Genomic DNA, 16,908 nt, shown 5'->3' with positions numbered 1-16,908 from the left:
GGACTCTGCTCCAGTCTACTAAATTTCGCTTCTTTTTGCGGTCCCTACACATTAGACCATCGACTACCAGCCATCTCCAGAGACAACCCCCAGGGTGAACTGAAATAGCTAGAATGAATTCTGGATCACCAACGATCAATCTTCCTAATAATGGCCAGAGCACAAATGGCGGAGGCTCAATTCGTCAGTCGGCTTGGTTCTCCTAGTTTTATAGGAGTTGTCTAATCTTTCTCTGTAGAGACCCCTCGTGTTGTCCCTTTGACATGTCATGGTCACTCTCGGCCAGTGACACATCTCTCGTTCTCTGATATGTTACCAGACGATGAATACTACCTGATATCCGCGTGTAAAGGTTCGGTTTCTGCCTTTCATTTTCTTTCTCTTGAGAGCGACAGGATTCCGCCGGTCAATAGCTAACGAATGCACTCCAGATGGCAATCCAATGATTCGGGATGGTATCACAGGTGATTGGTGAGCTGATTCCATTTAAGAACGCTGGTTGGATTAAGCTCAATTTAGTTCGCGACCCAGGATCGGAACTTTTCTCGGCCACAAGGGTGCAGTATGGCAGGCACGGCTGTCAAACGACGCAAATCTTGCAGCTACTGCTTCGGCAGATTTCTCGGCGTAAGCTTCAACTAGCCCATGATATTAAGATTAACATGCAAATTTTGATTATCGAATAGAAAGGTTTGGGATACATTCACAGGAGAGTGTCTCCAAACCCTGGTGCATAACCATATCGTCCGCACGGTCACTTTCGCCCCAAACCCTACTCATATAGCAACTGGTGGCCCGGAAAAAAAACTCCGAGTTTATGACTTGGCCCACTCAGACACTCCCATGGAAATTGGTACAAACGTACATGCTGGAACCATTAAATCGCTCGTTTGGTCCGACAAAAATACAATCGTCTCGGGATCAGATGACAAAAAGCTGCGTTGGTGGGATATTCGATCTCGAGAGCTGGTATCACAGTTTGATATGGGTGAAGTTGTCACTTCTTGTGAGCTAAGCCCGGAGAGAACTCTTATCAGCGCAACAGCAGGGAAGTCGGCGTATTTCTTCGACACACAGAGCATGTCACTCATTAAAAGTATTACAACGGAGTATGAGCTTTCGTGTGTAGCTTTGCATCAACAAACACGAAAAATGATAGCGGGGACAAGCCAGGACACTTGGGTCAGAGTGTACGATTACGATACTCAGGCAGAATTGGAGGTTTATAAGGGACATCATGGAAGTGTTTGGAGCGTTGGTTTTTCCCCAGACGGAAAGTTATATGCTACAGGTTCCGAGGATGGAACTATCAAACTGGTAGGGAAAACGCCCCCCGATGATTGAATGATTCATTTCCTAATCTCTCGTCCAGTGGAAATACACAAACCAACCATATGGGCTATGGAAATGATTGGTTGAGGTGCAATCGGCATTCAAGGAGGTATCAGGTATTGGCACTTATAGGTTATTATATAACTAGCATTACTGGATGGATGTCTGCCAAGTCTTAACGAAGATACGAACGAACCAGAAGTTTTGAGTCAGGGGACAACACGGTCAATGATCATTAGATTGATTTTGGATATCCCTTTAAAACCTGAAGCCTTGTGTATCTATAAATAGTAACCAGAGGTGAATGAGAAACACGATCAAGCTATACGTCACATGGACCGTTTAACAAGTTCTATATTCATGTTTTCTGGTCTATCCGGCTCTTCCGGCTCTTCCGACCCCGGATTAGGGTTTTGGCGGTATACTCTACAAATGCATCTCAAGTCTCTTGGTTATTTTGAAGCATCACAAATCCCAATGGGAAGAAAGCCGCACAGCCCAAAGATACAGCAAGTAAACCCTAGAAAGAATGGATTGAATAGTCATAGACCTAGAACTAACGACGGCCAATCTCCTTGATTTTGGGGCTCCGATAATGTACGAGCAGGAGAGGTCTACCGTAACTAGATCATCATTTGCGAAACATCAATATATATACTAATTTGATAAAGAGGCTTCACCTGTCATCCCCATATCTCTCCTTCCGAGTAACCTCTATTCTTTCTCGATCCCGATGGTGGATTCTACCCTTCTCTTTATTTATATCTTTTCCTTGTCCTCGTTCCCTCTCTTTATTCCCGTCTCTCATATCCCCTCCTTCCCTATCATCACCCCGTTCCCTTCGTAAATCTCTGTCTCTGACCCGATTCTTATCACCAACCCGATCTCGATGTGCCTCCCTAACATCGTCCCGTGGACGACGGGTCTCCTCAATTGCTTTCGCAGAATGTCGGCGATCTGCTGACCGAGACCTATGGCGCCTAGAAGGCTCTCTAGACCGGCTCCTATGTCGGTGTGATCGGTGCCTATGTTCGTTCTTGTTGCCCCTTCCACTATGGTGTCTATGTTTTGACGATTTCTTGTCTATTTTTAGTTTCTCGAGTGCCTTCTGGACTTCCTCTTTCTTCTCGCGAATCAGGTATTCTTTCATTGGATCGTCCTCGTCGTGCTCTCGAATCAACTTCTGCAGCTCCAACTCTTCTTTGAGCATCTCCCGTGAAGGTGCCTTTATTATCCGACCACTTTCATCTTCAGAACTACCATCGCCTCTTCTTCTTTTCACAGGTCGTACTTGATCGTCTTCATTCTTGGCCCTGGTCCCAGCGTTCGCATGGGCATTTTCATCAACCACCTCCCCTTCCTTTGGTTTGTATCGGGTGTGGTCGACCCTGATTATTCTTCCTAAGATTGTGGCACCACCGAGGTTGTCCACCGCCAAATTGGTGCTTCTCTGGTCCTCGTATTTCAAAAAGGCAAAGCCCTTACTCTTACCGGTGTCCTTATCACGAACAAGGTTGACATGTACAGGTTCACCAAATTGGGAGAATATGGTGATAATGTCTCCTTCACTAAGTTCGTATGGAAGACCACCGATGAAGACGTATGCGGTATCTGACCAATCCGTGTGCCATGATGCGGAAAGCGGCTAGATTGAGGATTAGAATATTAAAGAGAATCGAGGAATAGAGATAATACTCACGACACCGGCTTCGAGTTCACGCTGGTTGAGAGCCTCTATAGCGCGGATATTGTTCATTGTTTACTTTTCTAGTTGGGTTTGGGTTTGTGGCAGGAGCTCACGAACGAGATTCAATTCAGAGTTGGTACTTGCGCTAGCTTCGCATCAAATCATGGCGCGTCACACACGCGTGCGTCAGATGAGTGACAGGGGTTGCATCAAGAGTTAAAGGTTACCCGGCTACTGAGCACATACGGGCCTAGTCCGGCAGAGGTGCATTTTTAAGTTGCAGATTAAATCAGGGTCCAAGCTGGTCAGAGTTTATATGTCACAAGCCATGGGGAAATTTGCAAACAGTGTACAAATGGGAAACAAACAGTATAGAACATGAGAGGAATGTTTCAGGTGCCAATTCTGAAATTACTGTCACGATGGGGTTTATTTTCACCAGGTAAATTATAAAAAGTGATGATCTTCCTGTGGTCGGGGACTGCCAAGGCTCGCGGGAAAAGGGGCTTCTGCTTGTTGATGCTGGCTCTCGTCTCCAGCGTCTCCAGAATTCTGAACACTGCAACCTCCTCTCCCTACTAAGCCAGACTCACTCCGTCTGTCTTTCTGCCCTCACCACCCACCACGACCTCCAACCTCTCCCTTTCCTTTTCCTCAACCTTTCCTCGTCTTGCCTGACTTACTGCCCGTGCCTTGACGTGCTTTGTGTGCTTACCTACCTAGCTCCCGTGGCCGCTCTTCCTAATTCATTAACAACCCCCTGAGACCCGTGTTCCTACACATCGCCTAGTCATCTACCACACCACCACCATGTCTTCTCCTTTGAGTGCTGTAGGTTAACCCTGAACTTCGTCAACACCACCTGCACATCCTGCCTTCCCCCTCCCCTCCCTCGATCCTCATTTCATCATCTATCACCATTATCATAATACTCCTACTTCTCTTCTCTATCTCTAGCCTTCTTCTACAGGTTCTCAACACATATACACTAAGAACCTTCGCGTCTCAATCGCCCGCCCCTAATTGAACCGTGTTCTACTGCCTATCAGAGCAGTCCCGCTAACAATGCTCTCATCCCGACAGATCCGCAGGAAGAAGAATGTCAAAAAGGGTATTCAATTCTGCCTCATGGTCTGCGGTGCTTCGGGAACCGGTACAATCCCCTTTCCACAGCTTCAATCCCCCCATGTTTGGTGCAGGGAATTGTTTCCCATCAAGTATAGCTAGTGCTATGCTGACATCGTTTCCTCCAACTAGGCCGCACCACTTTTGTAAACACTCTTTGCGGCAAGAAGGTCTTGCAAACCAAGGACTGTGATGACTATGCCAATGCACACGTTGAAGAGGGTGTACGAATCAAGCCTGTCACTGTTGGTACGCTATATTGTATCTGACTCTAGCCCCCTAACAGCTTGCTAATAGGGCCAACAGAGCTTGAGGAGGAGGGAACTCGCATATCTTTGACTATCGTCGATACCCCCGGATTTGGTGATCAAATTGATAACGAGGCCAGGTGCGTTCTGAATATCATACCGCCTTTATTTCTATCCTTGTTCTAACAATTGTTTTGGTAACAGTTTTGGCGAAATATCTGGCTACCTCGAACGTCAGTACGATGATATTCTTGCCGAGGAGTCCCGTATCAAGCGTAACCCTCGATTCCGCGACAACCGTGTTCACGCCCTTCTTTATTTTATCACACCAACAGGTCATGGGTATGTCCGTCTTGCCTGTATTTCGTGAAAGATATCTCTAATTTTTATCGCTAGTCTCCGTGAGCTGGATATTGAACTAATGAAGCGCCTTTCTCCCCGCGTTAATGTCATCCCTGTCATCGGAAAGGCGGATGCTCTTACCCCTGCAGAACTCGCAGAGTCCAAGAAGCTCGTGATGGAGGACATCGAGCATTATCGCATTCCGGTCTATAACTTCCCATATGACATTGAGGAAGACGACGAGGATACTGTTGAGGAAAATGCCGAGTTGCGTGGCTTGATGCCTTTCGCTATTGTTGGAAGCGAAGAAATTGTGGAGATTGGTGGTCGCAAGGTTCGCGCCCGACAGTATCCATGGGGTATTGTCGAGGTTGATAACCCGAGACACTCCGATTTCCTGGCAATCAGATCTGCTTTACTGCATTCTCATTTGGCCGATTTGAAGGAAATCACGCACGATTTCTTGTACGAAAATTACAGAACCGAGAAGTTGTCAAAGTCTGTAGAGGGTGGTACATCTGCGTATGTAAAATCTAAAACCCACACCCTAGTAGAAATAATTGCTGACTAAACGAAAGAAAAAGCTCTATGAACCCTGAGGATCTTGCTACGCAATCCGTCAGGCTCAAAGAAGAGCAGCTCAGGCGTGAGGAAGAGAAACTCCGAGAAATTGAGGTCAAGGTTCAGCGTGAAATCAACGAGAAGCGACAGGAGCTACTCGCTCGTGAATCACAACTCAAGGAAATGTAAGCTTTCTCCATTTGACCCCCTGCCCTTAATTACACCAAAGATGTCTAATTTACGGCTGGATTAGTGAGGCAAGAATGACTCGTGAACACAATCAACCAATGGATGAGAAATCAAATGGTGATGTCTAGACGTTCTACCTAAAGACATCTAGAGAGTTTGGAGCACTGTGAATTTCTTTTATGGTGGAGATTTAAACCGCTAGGAAGGCAATAATCGGTTGTTACCAAGCAGTTGGGATGAGGCGCGCTTAATTACGTTATAAGATGGATGGAAAGCATGAGAGAAAAATAGGGTTGAAGGACATGTTGGGGAGCAGGGTTATTTTCTTCGTGTCTTCCAATTCAAAAGGTGTTTTGATAAACATACCTGGGGGGGGGTTAGGTGGCTCTCCTGTCTTTGGCCTCTATTTTGTCTCTCTTTTCAGCTCTACAATTTTGCGACCTTTCTTCTTTATTTCCTTTCAAGTACGTTTTTTACTAGCTCATTATCGATACCTACCTAGGGGCTTATTTAATTCTTCTTCTTTTCGTTCACTTTGTTCCCTTGCCTATTTTCTTTGTCTTTCTATGTGCAAGGCCCTGGGAGCAATCATCGCTAAAATTAGGGCGCAATTTTTCCTCCTTGTCCACCGACATCCTTCGAATTCATCAACTCTCTATATGTTTATCTTTTTTTTATTTGGTATGTTGCTACATAGGTCTTGAAACCAGGGAGATCTTTTTTGAACGAGTGTCACACAGAGTATTTAGTTATTCTTACCCGCAATGCTGTGCCCTACTCGTGCTGTAGCTACTGTAAACACATTTAGTGTGCAATACATCCCTGTGATTCATTTGTAGTTAATAAAACCCCGAGACAAAACTCGCAGAGTGGTGTGTTACAGACCCATAGCTATTCAAGGTACCACCTACATTGGGCGTGGCATCTATCAGAGCTTCATATATACATGTATGCATATATATATTTTACGTATTCAACAAATAAATGGTTCTATAGTCGAATCTCGTCATCATATGGTACATCTATCAATAGCGAATTCAGGGTTAGGTTTTCTTAATTGAACTTCTTCCAGAAAGTAGTGTTTTCTAACTAAAGTACGTAAAGGAGAGAAAAATGCTTGAAGAAGGACAACTGAAGGAAAGATGTAGAGTTATTCGGGGGGTTGCCAAGGCCACCTGCTAAACTACATTTAGAGTAGTTTAGATCCCGTAAAAGAGGGCTATTTTCTTGAAGATTGCTTCCTCTAAAGGTGAAGATCCTCAGCTTTTTGCCTTGGCAACCCCGGTACCGCAGTATTTGAGAAAATTTGTTGCGCTGCAGCAGGGATATTCTCTACAAAAACTTGCATATTGACGTCCAAATACTGCCTCTGGTTGGCTTATACCCCTGCTGAGGCGCAACGAATATTCTCAAATACAGCGGTAGTGAACAAGGAGGATAGTGGCCATGCCAAGCCACTGTTTATAACGACAGTCTCCTACATTATCAACAGCCAATCAGATTACCCGACATTCTACGGATCTCAGTCTGAAGGCCCTTCCTACTCTCTCAAATACCAGCACGCACTAAAACCCAGGCCAATAGGGTATTTCACATCAGGATTGACATCTAAACCAAAATTATGGGTAGGGCAATCATTTAGATATGTTTTTTCGATGGGGATTCGTTACTTGGACTGTTAGCCGTTTAGAGTAAAGTAACGCCTAGAGTACCAAACCCGATCCATGTGAATAGCCCTTGTAATTGATGAGAAATCCAGTTCATACAATTTAACTGATATTGCAGTATAAAGCTCAACAGCAACATAGGAAACCGCTACCAGAGAGGGGACAGAGAGAGTGAGAGTACATAGAGCTAAAGAAAGGAAGGGAAACAGACGAATTTAGAAAGGGTATATTGCTGTTCCCCCCCCGTCGAGTAATGTAACGATCCTAGAGTGATACTACATATAATTATATAAAGAAAGGAAAAGGAGAAAGCGAGGATAGAAAATAGAGGGAAAATAGAGACAAAAAACAAGTCCAACTCGTTTTTTCCTACACGAACGCTGAAGGCCGCGATATATATACAAACAAAAACACACTACATTATTATCAATGCAATATAAAGAATATATAAAAAAAGAAAATGAAAACGAAAGTATGAGGACAACACCAACCGCCCAACTAACCCAAGCCCTGTGTTTTATGCTTGCTTGAGTTCAACCCATTTCAACCAACGGAATAATTCCAATGATCGCCAACAAGAAATGCCCTGCCCGCGATGACTATAATGACGATTGCGATGCCAAGTAACAGTGAGGAAACAAGAGATAATAGTAAAAAAGATTGGAGAGAAAGGAAAGAAAAGGAAAATATCACATGACATACAAATGAGAGTACAGCCAGCTCTTCCTAACATAGAACCCAAAACGAACCCGCAGAACATTTCATCGTAACACCGACTCTTGCAGAATCCCTGCCAATAACAAAACCCACTCAACGCCGTTTGATAAGTCGATTCCTCCTTGGATGTCCAGAGCAATAGAAATTGCTCATCCTACTGTCGTTATCGGACTGCTGGCATCTAATCTTCTGCTTTCTGCCTCCGCGGCTGCCGCACCCCTTGCGATTTGCATTTGTCTTCCATGTCTGGGTTTGACCTTTCCGTCGCTTGCGCCGGCATTATTATTCGTGAAGTCCTTCCACTTTCTCCACCCATCAAAGTCGATCAATGCTTGCATGCAGCCCCATTCAGTTACCTTCCTCTCTAACCAGATAAAATTTACAGGCTGTTTCATCATTAGTAAACAAATAGTGGGAGGAATATGATTGGAAACATAAACTCACCTTAGTTAAGAAATCGTTACAACCAGCTGCTAATGCTTCATGACGATCGCTCTGTAAAGAGGATGCAGTAAGAGCGACGATAATAACAGGCGATTTGAAAAGGATAGAATTCGGGAGCTTGTCCTCGTCTGAAAGTACTGCATTCTTAGGAAGAGGGGGATCCTGGAATCCTATTGAGTTAACTCGTTCCAACCGGCGAATCTCTTTCGTGGCTTCCAGCCCGTTCATAACGGGAAGCTGAATATCCATCAGCACTAGATGAAACCCGCCTGCCCGCCATTTCTCAACTGCCTCCTTTCCATTCATCGCCGACTGCCATCGGACTTTGAGACGTTTCATGAATGCCTCTAAAAGCCGCAAATTAATAACATTGTCCTCGACGATAAGGACGTTGATTGGGGGCACGGCTCCATCGGGTAGTAATCCTGCAGGGGATGCGTGCTGCTTCTTATCCTTCTTGATCCTAGTTGATAACGGTGATGCTACACGCGCTGGAGGAGGCGTTTGGACCGTCTGGGGGATATCCTCAGTGGGCGGTGTAGGAATTGGTGGTGGGGGAGGAGGCTGATCTCGATTGGCTGCATCGGAATTGCCTCTCGAACGAGCTCGCATGACTGTTCCCGCAGTAGCCACGCCTGGGCCCGAAGCATGTATGGTTGGCGATGAAGTTGCTAGTCGTCTAGTACCAGGCCGGGCTGGGCCTCTCCGAGTTCCGCCCCCTGGTGATCCTGGCAGATTTGATACTTGGCCAGTGGTCAATACAGCGATTGAGGGACCTGATAGAACATTTTGTGGGCCACCGTTCATTATTTGTGATTGGTTATGAGAAGATGGCACCAGAGGCATAGGTGGGAAGTACTCGTTACTCTCGATACCTAGGTGAGATTCGTGTGTGGAACCGTATGCATAGGTATGGGGGGACGGTCGAGGTGTCTTCCGCAACGGAAGAGGGGGTACATCAATGACCAAAGCCTCGTCGATCGACTGGCCACCAGGAAAATATTCATCGAGAGTGTGTACAAGTGTCTCATCTGGGTTCAACATTCTTTCCACGGAGATGTGATTGTTGTAACCATGGTGATTATGGTTCTGGTTGTGATCCAGAGAACGTGGCCTTGGATGCCGTGGGAAAATTCGCAATGTAATATCCGGGGCATCATAGCTCCTCCCCAAGGCATTTTGATATTTCTTCAGAACCACATCCCTTACATCATCCACCATATCCTCATTGCGGACACTGACAGTCGTTGGTGATCCACCTGGCCGTTTCACCCAAACCTTCCTGATAGGCATCTCTGGGCCCAGTGTAGCAGGCGTAGGAAGAGGGTGGAAATCGACGGGTGCCGAGTGAAAGTTATTGTTTGTCGGGTTCTCTTCGGGAACGGGCTGCTGTTGTTGCTGCTGCTGTTGTTGGTTGTTGCCGTCGGGATCTAGAAGGTTCTGAATCAGAGCACCCTCTGTGTTTGGGAACAACGATTGCCTTCGGGCAAGTTGTGATGGACGACGAATGTACGCGGCGTTTTGTGCTTGATGTATGGAGTGTGGGAGAGGCTGCTGGAATTCGGGGCGCGCTGCTCTGCTTTTCTCTTTCCTCGGCGGCTGAAAGGAAAACGCCGAGTCTACTGCTTGTGGTGATGCTGGTGTGACGACCGGAGTAGTAGTAGTAATACTGGCGGCAGGAGATGCGACGGGGGAAATTTCGGGAGTAGAATGTGGTGAGTCCTGATCGCCGTTTTCAAGGAATTTCGAGACGATTGGAGGCTCTGAGGGCGTCGGCGGAGATGCTAGAGGTGGTAGTGGAGGAGTGAGTTGTGTTGGAGGACAAGGAGTCGGCTGCTGCTGCGTTGGAGAGTTTTGAGATTTTGGTGCGCCTGATAATATTATTACTGCTGAGCCGTTACGAGATGAACTTCCCGCTGTTCCCGAACCTTCCCCCCTCGGTGCAGTGGTAGTACTGTCAGTAGAAGTAGGGCGTTCGCCTGGAGCCGACTTGATGCTTGCCCTGCTCTGGTGATCGTTCTTGATCTCCACGGCATTCGAGGACGAACTGCTTAACGAGAGCCTTGCCGTTAGAGGCGAAGATGATCGCTCTAATCGCTCGGGAGGCTGTGGGGTAGAGTGTGAATTTCGACGCTTCGTGATGTATGCTTGAACATCTAGCACTCGCTGCTTCAATCTCAAGCCCGGTATCGGCATCTCCCCCAAGCGGTCCCGGTCCTCTCCACGTTGTTCACGCTCACTCTGCTCTTCACAACAACGACGCTCACGCTCAAGACGGGAGCTCACACGGCTACTACTGCTAGTAAGAGTAGTAACAACAGTGGTAGTAGCAACAACAACAGGAGGAATATCTGAGTTGGAATTCGGCTTCTTCGACTCCGACTTGGAGCAGCAGCACGAGTCTAAGCAGCAAAAGCGGCAGAGACGGCGCTGGAATCGAACACAGCAGAGCAACAGTGTGAAACTCACCAGAGAGCAAGCAGAAGCAGTAAAAAGGAACGTCGAGACAATAAAAAACAAAACTAAACAAAAAAGAAAGAAATCAAAGGAAATTGATGAATTTGAAAAATAAATAAAAATGAGTGGACGGGGTCCGGCAGAGCTGCTAGTACTACTGCTGCTGTCCCTTGGAGATGACTGATGAAAGGAGACGAGAGGGCATGTCCGAACGAAGGGCCCTCTTTTTTTTTTTTCGCTTAGATGCCAGTTGATGATCTTCCAAGATCTCACGGGAAGGCCAACGCAGAAGTCAACAGGGTCCGTCAATTGATCGAAGGTAGCTTTGCTGCTGCGTCTGCCAGCGTAATATAGATGGGGGAAATCTGGAGAAAGCACCTGGGATATAGATGGATGGAGATCTGCTTGGAGGAAAGGTGGTGGGGGAAAAATAGTTGGTTTTCGACTTCACGTCCTTCTCTTCCACTCTAACGGGTTCTAAACTTGGAGGTTTTGCTGTTCCTCTACTTTTCTGTATGTTCTTGCTTGCTTTACCTGCTTTGCTTGCAACTTGCCTACTTGCTTGATCCTTCCGTCTTTCAACAGACGCATCATAACCAGTAGGTACATCATACATACATGCAACAACCACCAGACCCAAATCTCCCTCCTCCACCCTCCCCAAAAATATGAGATACTCCCGAAATTAAGCCGCAAAACCGTGGGAAAGACCTCTGGAGAAAGAAAGAAGTACCTGTCTCTCGAAAAATAAAAGTGAGAGAATTACGAATTACGAGGTATGGATCAACAGACTGCATACCTCTACCCACAGCGACAGACAGCATGCTGCAATTGAGCCACCCCCGTCCTCCTCCCCGTTCGACTTCTCATCCCGGTGGCTGCCGATTCCAGCCAAAAAGACTGATCTGTACAACTGCATTTCGGGCCCTCCTGCAATCTAGTGGCACAACCGCTAGAGTAGCTGTCGCTGTCCATCCACTCACTCATCTCGGTTTCCTTTTATTTTTGTTAACTATTTTATCCCTCCACAGGCCAAACGTGGACTTCCCCCGCAAGAGGTACATATGTATGTAAGTCTCATGGATAATTGAAATCGCCATGTCGAACAATAGTGGCAATAGACAGCATACGCATCCCTCTATCTCTTTTCCTCCAGCCACCACCTTTTGCCCTGTCAGTTCTGGTTGTCTGGCTGTCTGTCTGGCTATGCTTGATTGGATCCCGCACGCATCCTCCCTACCCTACCCCATCCAAGTGGCAACTTCAACTCCGCAACAAGAACCCCATACGTGATCTGAAGCCTTGGTCAAGACCTAAATTCGATAAGACGCCAAACGAGTCTAGTTAGGCGTCCAAGAAAGAAAAAGCCCACCCGCGGTGCGCAATGCGCATGGCAATTACGAGTTTCCGTAGTGCACAGATGTGTCGATTATTGACAACCTCGAAATAAAGATCGATCTTGCTCTGGCTCTGGCTCTGGTCTTTGTCTGTGTGTTAGTACCTCTAGGCATGTAAATTGACATGACAACCCTCCAGGGCTCGAGGGTTCGGCCGGAGATGAAAATGAACTCAGACAACAAACGTGGCAGTGGCGAAACGGACGTCAAGTGAAACATCATCTTTAGGAATCAAATCTTGATCCGCTCGCCCTGGCCTTGGGTGAAATGATCAAATTTTTTTTTTGGCACGGGTGAGGCGCGATCGCAGTTGCATATAGACATGTAGTTATAGGGTGTGTATGCGTACGTATTGTAAGTAGGCAGGTAGGTAGGTATGGTAGAGTGTTAGAGTACCTAAGGTATGGGCAACCCGGTCATTTGGTTATTTGTGCGTTTATGATCTTCAGAAACCGCTGGCAATACTGACTCTTCCCTCGTGCCAACGATTCGAATCGGATTAAAGAAGTCAAGGAAGGCTACGAAAGAGCAAATACGACGACGGGACCCCATCGCCGCCCCGATAGAGCATGTGTCCAGGTTTAGAAACCCAATAAAGGACCTATGTATATGTACCTAACCAGAAAACAAAAACCGTTTGGCGGATGACTGCATTCCTATTAAGAGGTACCACAAAACGTCGACAAAAGAGACTCGAGCCAGATCTACAAACCGTCAAGAGAATCCAGATCTAGGTTCGTACGTACGTTCAACGGCGGGCGCAGGTAGCTAGCCAGCCAGTCACGACAAAGCGGAATGATAGTGGTTCGCCATCGTCACTGTGTGTTGGTTCCAGGCCGGAAGATAGTAGATAGTAACCTGAGGAGCTTGGTGATTGAGGTTAAGTTCGACCGGAAACCTGCAGTCCACGTTGCACAAATAGAGTAGGGGAATATGCTATCGGCAGGGTCTAGAGCGGTACTCTACCTACATCTTTGCATGTGGCCTATGGGACGACGGTTTGTTCTACTCTAGATCTACTCTGGCTACTCTACATACATTCACAAGTGGCGCATGTCATGGTGGATATTCTGAATCTGCCAATCCTGATGGCGGAGCAAATCGAGTACAAATTATATGCAGTATATATTTTTTCTTTCCTCAGTTCTTTACAGAGCTACATGTACTCTAGGCCGATTGCTTCCCAGACGAGGAAGTGCTTATCACCCAGCGAAAAGCGACAGATCAAAAATATTACCACGTCTATGAATTTGAATTCAAGCAACAAATAGTAGGCACATAGAGTAGAGTACATGTACGCACTTTCCAGCATCCCGTAAGTACATATGGGTACATGTATGTACCATCCCACTCCACCTCCAGTAGAGATATGCACATCCCATCCAGCAAAGCCTTTCTTCTTTCCTCCTTTATGCCACAGGTGCGGCTCCTCAACATCCAACTTTCAACGGGCGGCGCCCTTCATAAAAAAGCTTAAATCCATTTCACACCATCATCTGAATCACATGAGGAAGGATCAGCAACCCCCAGCCCCACGCAGTAAAGCTGTTTGCAAGCGAGGTCCAATCAACGGGTGTTCCGTTGATTGCGGGCCTAGTAGGGTGTGGGATTGGGTTAGGGAGCTTCTCGCTAGGGCAAGACTCTAAAAGTAGTTGCGTTAGGCGGTGGACCCTGCTTGCTTGCTTGCCTCCTTGTGTGATGTGTGCTGCTTATTGCTGAAGTGCTGAGAGTGCTGAGAAGTGTGATATTGTACATTCTGCTAGGTACTATATATGCTCTGTTTGCCCCATGGTGCATCGGTGCTCCCTTGGCCATGTACCTACACAGGGGATTCTATAAGGTAGGAAAGAAGGAGACTTGACTGATTGAGATGCTCCGGTCCGGAAGAGCTGTTGATAGCACGTGGATCTGGATATCTGCTCACTCCCTCACTCCCTCTCTCACTCCGGCCCTACACGGTACCGTCCATCAACCACTATATATCTCATAGTACCCACATGTTTCCCCCCCCCCCCTCTCTGCGGGACTCATCAGCCTTAGTTTATGTGGTAGGGTAAGATACCAACATCCAGAGTCTGCCCTCCTCTGCCTACATAGTAGGAACTCTGATGCGAGGGTGCGAACAAAAGGAGTGCAGCGAGCATTGAATCTCGAAGGGCCCTGGGGGTCTCGACCACGGAGAATTGATCAAAGGGCCCCGATCAACAACATCCATCGACAAGAAGCAACTACATATTTGAGTAGTGAAAAGCATTTTTTGTTCTTCCTTTCACGGGTGTTATACTGCTGTAATGATGCCGATAACATGTTCATCACCGTGCGCTCCCCTCGAAAAATCCCAGCGACCAGTTTCTAAGCACTTCCCCGCCGGCGCTTGTGAATTTCGCAAAGGGTGAGACAACATTTGGCTATCGAGGAGAGTGAGGGGTGATAGGGTGTGTAGGGAGAGGTCCAGTCATCCTTTCCCCCGCCTCCCTCATCTGCCGGCGCGCGCGCTCGCGCGTTCTTACCTGCCTAATTGCCTAGCTCATCGCATTAGGCCTGGGTTCAGTCATTGGGCTTCATCTCAGACAGAGAAAGCGTAACAGCCAGATGCGTAATTGGAGTAATTGTATGTAGGCATGTAGATCACCTTGATGTAAAATCTTTGTGAGAACTCTATAAAGTAGAATTAGTTGGAAACAGTAGATCTAGAGCTCCCAGATCTAGAGCGATAGGGTTATTTTGGGGTAACCAAAAATAAAGGGCACGTATGTATCGTAATAGTAGTAGTAGCAGTGGTAAATTCCAATAGTAATAATGACCGATGACCGTTGCAAAACCTCATTCAGCGCGCGCGACACACTGAAATCACCGACGAACTCACAACATGCGTTGAAAATAAGCTGTTTAGATATTAAGAGCGAAATTGTATTCCTCAGACTAGTTCTCATGGCTTACATTACAATGCCGTTATGATATATACTTTTACACTTGTTTGCTCATGGCTAGAGCATAAGAACTCACCATTTAAAGATTGAGATCCCGTGAGGTCTCTTTCTTTCACCATTTGCGCGCACTCTTGTAGTATTTATATATATTGTCTCTTTCTTTCATCTCCTTTTCGTTCCCCTCTCACATTTAGTATTACACACGGAAAGAAGGTTTCCTCAAGCTATCAATCTCCATACAGGCAAGACCAGAAGGTATTGTTCCAGCCTATGATTCGTCCCCTCCCTCCCCAAAGTCCTAAAGTGCAAAGTCATCTTAAAGGGTGCTTTGGCAGGCAATCATCTCTCCCTTACCCCCAGTCCCTCCACTCACTCCATCCCATCCCCCATCCCATCCCTCCATCCCATATCATATATCCGCCCTCCCCACCGTACCTTTGCGTTCACACCCACCACACTCTCTCACTCACTCACTCACTCACTCACTCTCTCTCCCCAGATTTGCATACTTTACGCCCTTCCTTTGATTCCTTCCCTCCCTAGGTATGTACATTGTTTCTCTCTCTTTAATCACTGTGCGCGTCCTCTGATCAACACCATGCTAACTTAACATTTTCGCGCCAGACTGAGCGTCGATACTCGAATCGTCGGATAGCCCGCGTGAAACCCGGCATCGCTTACCAGGACAGCTGCCCGCGTGCGTGCTCGCTCGCCTACCTACATCCTCCTGCCTGCCCTGCCTAGCTGCATTGTTGCCAGTCAAGTCAGTGTGAGTCCGCATACACCACCACCACTTTACCTTACCCTTTGGCGAGTCCCACCACCACCTCCACCACCACCACCGACAGACCTCAACCCATAACCAACAAGTTGTTTCGCGCCTCGCTCTGATTCTTCCCCCCCCCAATCCTCTCATTTCCACTCACTCTAAACCTCCACCCAACCATCGCGCAGTCCCTAAGTAAATCCCTCCCTCCCTTCCCCCGCTATTACCACTTTGCTTTGTTTTTGTTTTTGTTGTCGCGAAAACCCCTTCTACCTTTCCTACCTTCGATAGCCTGCATTGCCTATATTTTATTACTATTTCACTATCCTATCTTTGCCTATCTGTCGCGCAGGGCTTACCCCTTCGGCGCAATCCATAAAGGATCTGAACCAAAAACCGCCGTTTTTTTGTTTTTCTCTCTCTCTCTTTTCTCTATCGTTCTTTTTTTTTTTTTTTTTTTTTGTGATTGTTATTGTCGCAAGTTCTACGTAGTCGTCGCCGTCTGTCGCTCTGCACTGCATTGATCTGCATCAGGGACCGACCGACCGGCGCGCGCCTCAACTTCGGTTGGTTGTTGTTTCTTTGAGCGTCGTTATTGTTTGGACCCGTGGGTTCTGTCGCGAGCAATATCATAGTTCATCTAGCTAACTAGAACTCTCCGTCCAGTCCCTACAACCCCTCCACACTCCCCCCACACTGGGCGCGGCGCTACTACAACGCGATCGCTTGTTTTGTTCGGATCAACCCAATAATCCCAATTGCAGTCTAACTCCAACCAACGGGCCCAACACAAAGAAAATATCCAAAGAAAGAAATAAAGGAATCAAAAAAAAAAAAAAAAAAACAGCGACCAAAAAGAAGGACACTATTTTTCTTTCATTAAACAACTACATACATAACATACATACATACAACTCCCATAGCGTAATAGCATCGCAGTGCATTGTCGACACAACGCGCCCTTTATTTATAGTACTTTCTATTACGCATCAATTTAATATTATTTGGCAATTATTCCCCGGGTGGCAGCCCGCGAATTACTCGAA

The 16,908-nt window shown here is 46.8% G+C and overlaps 4 protein-coding genes across 4 annotated transcripts; 2 read left to right on the top strand and 2 right to left on the bottom strand.

Annotated features, from left to right (window-relative positions):
• Nucleotides 1-309: 309 nt before the first annotated feature.
• Nucleotides 310-1,344, top strand: H6S33_006405 (uncharacterized protein; the record flags this gene model as incomplete). The annotated part of the gene is made up of 4 exons (XM_044837751.1): nt 310-352; nt 432-471; nt 532-627; nt 687-1,344. The coding sequence occupies 4 exons, from the start codon at nt 310-312 to the stop codon at nt 1,342-1,344; spliced, it is 837 nt and encodes a 278-aa protein (XP_044689932.1).
• A 664-nt stretch (nt 1,345-2,008) lies between these two features.
• On the bottom strand, nt 2,009-3,088 carry H6S33_006404 (uncharacterized protein; the record flags this gene model as incomplete). Its single annotated transcript, XM_044837750.1, has 2 exons — nt 2,009-2,977; nt 3,032-3,088. 2 exons carry the CDS (start codon nt 3,086-3,088, stop codon nt 2,009-2,011), a joined length of 1,026 nt encoding a protein of 341 aa, XP_044689931.1.
• A 741-nt stretch (nt 3,089-3,829) lies between these two features.
• Nucleotides 3,830-5,612, top strand: H6S33_006403 (uncharacterized protein; the record flags this gene model as incomplete). The annotated part of the gene is made up of 8 exons (XM_044837749.1): nt 3,830-3,850; nt 4,103-4,172; nt 4,277-4,393; nt 4,451-4,532; nt 4,597-4,734; nt 4,789-5,256; nt 5,313-5,480; nt 5,549-5,612. The coding sequence occupies 8 exons, from the start codon at nt 3,830-3,832 to the stop codon at nt 5,610-5,612; spliced, it is 1,128 nt and encodes a 375-aa protein (XP_044689930.1).
• Nucleotides 5,613-8,017: 2,405 nt separating this feature from the next.
• Nucleotides 8,018-11,688, bottom strand: H6S33_006402 (uncharacterized protein; the record flags this gene model as incomplete). The annotated part of the gene is made up of 3 exons (XM_044837748.1): nt 8,018-8,254; nt 8,313-10,694; nt 11,569-11,688. 3 exons carry the CDS (start codon nt 11,686-11,688, stop codon nt 8,018-8,020), a joined length of 2,739 nt encoding a protein of 912 aa, XP_044689929.1.
• Nucleotides 11,689-16,908: the final 5,220 nt, after the last annotated feature.

Source organism: Morchella sextelata, assembly GCF_020137385.1.
Source record: "Morchella sextelata strain SCLS chromosome Unknown scls_20, whole genome shotgun sequence".
Classification (NCBI taxonomy): domain Eukaryota; kingdom Fungi; phylum Ascomycota; class Pezizomycetes; order Pezizales; family Morchellaceae; genus Morchella; species Morchella sextelata.
This window is presented reverse-complemented; position numbering and strand designations above follow the sequence as displayed.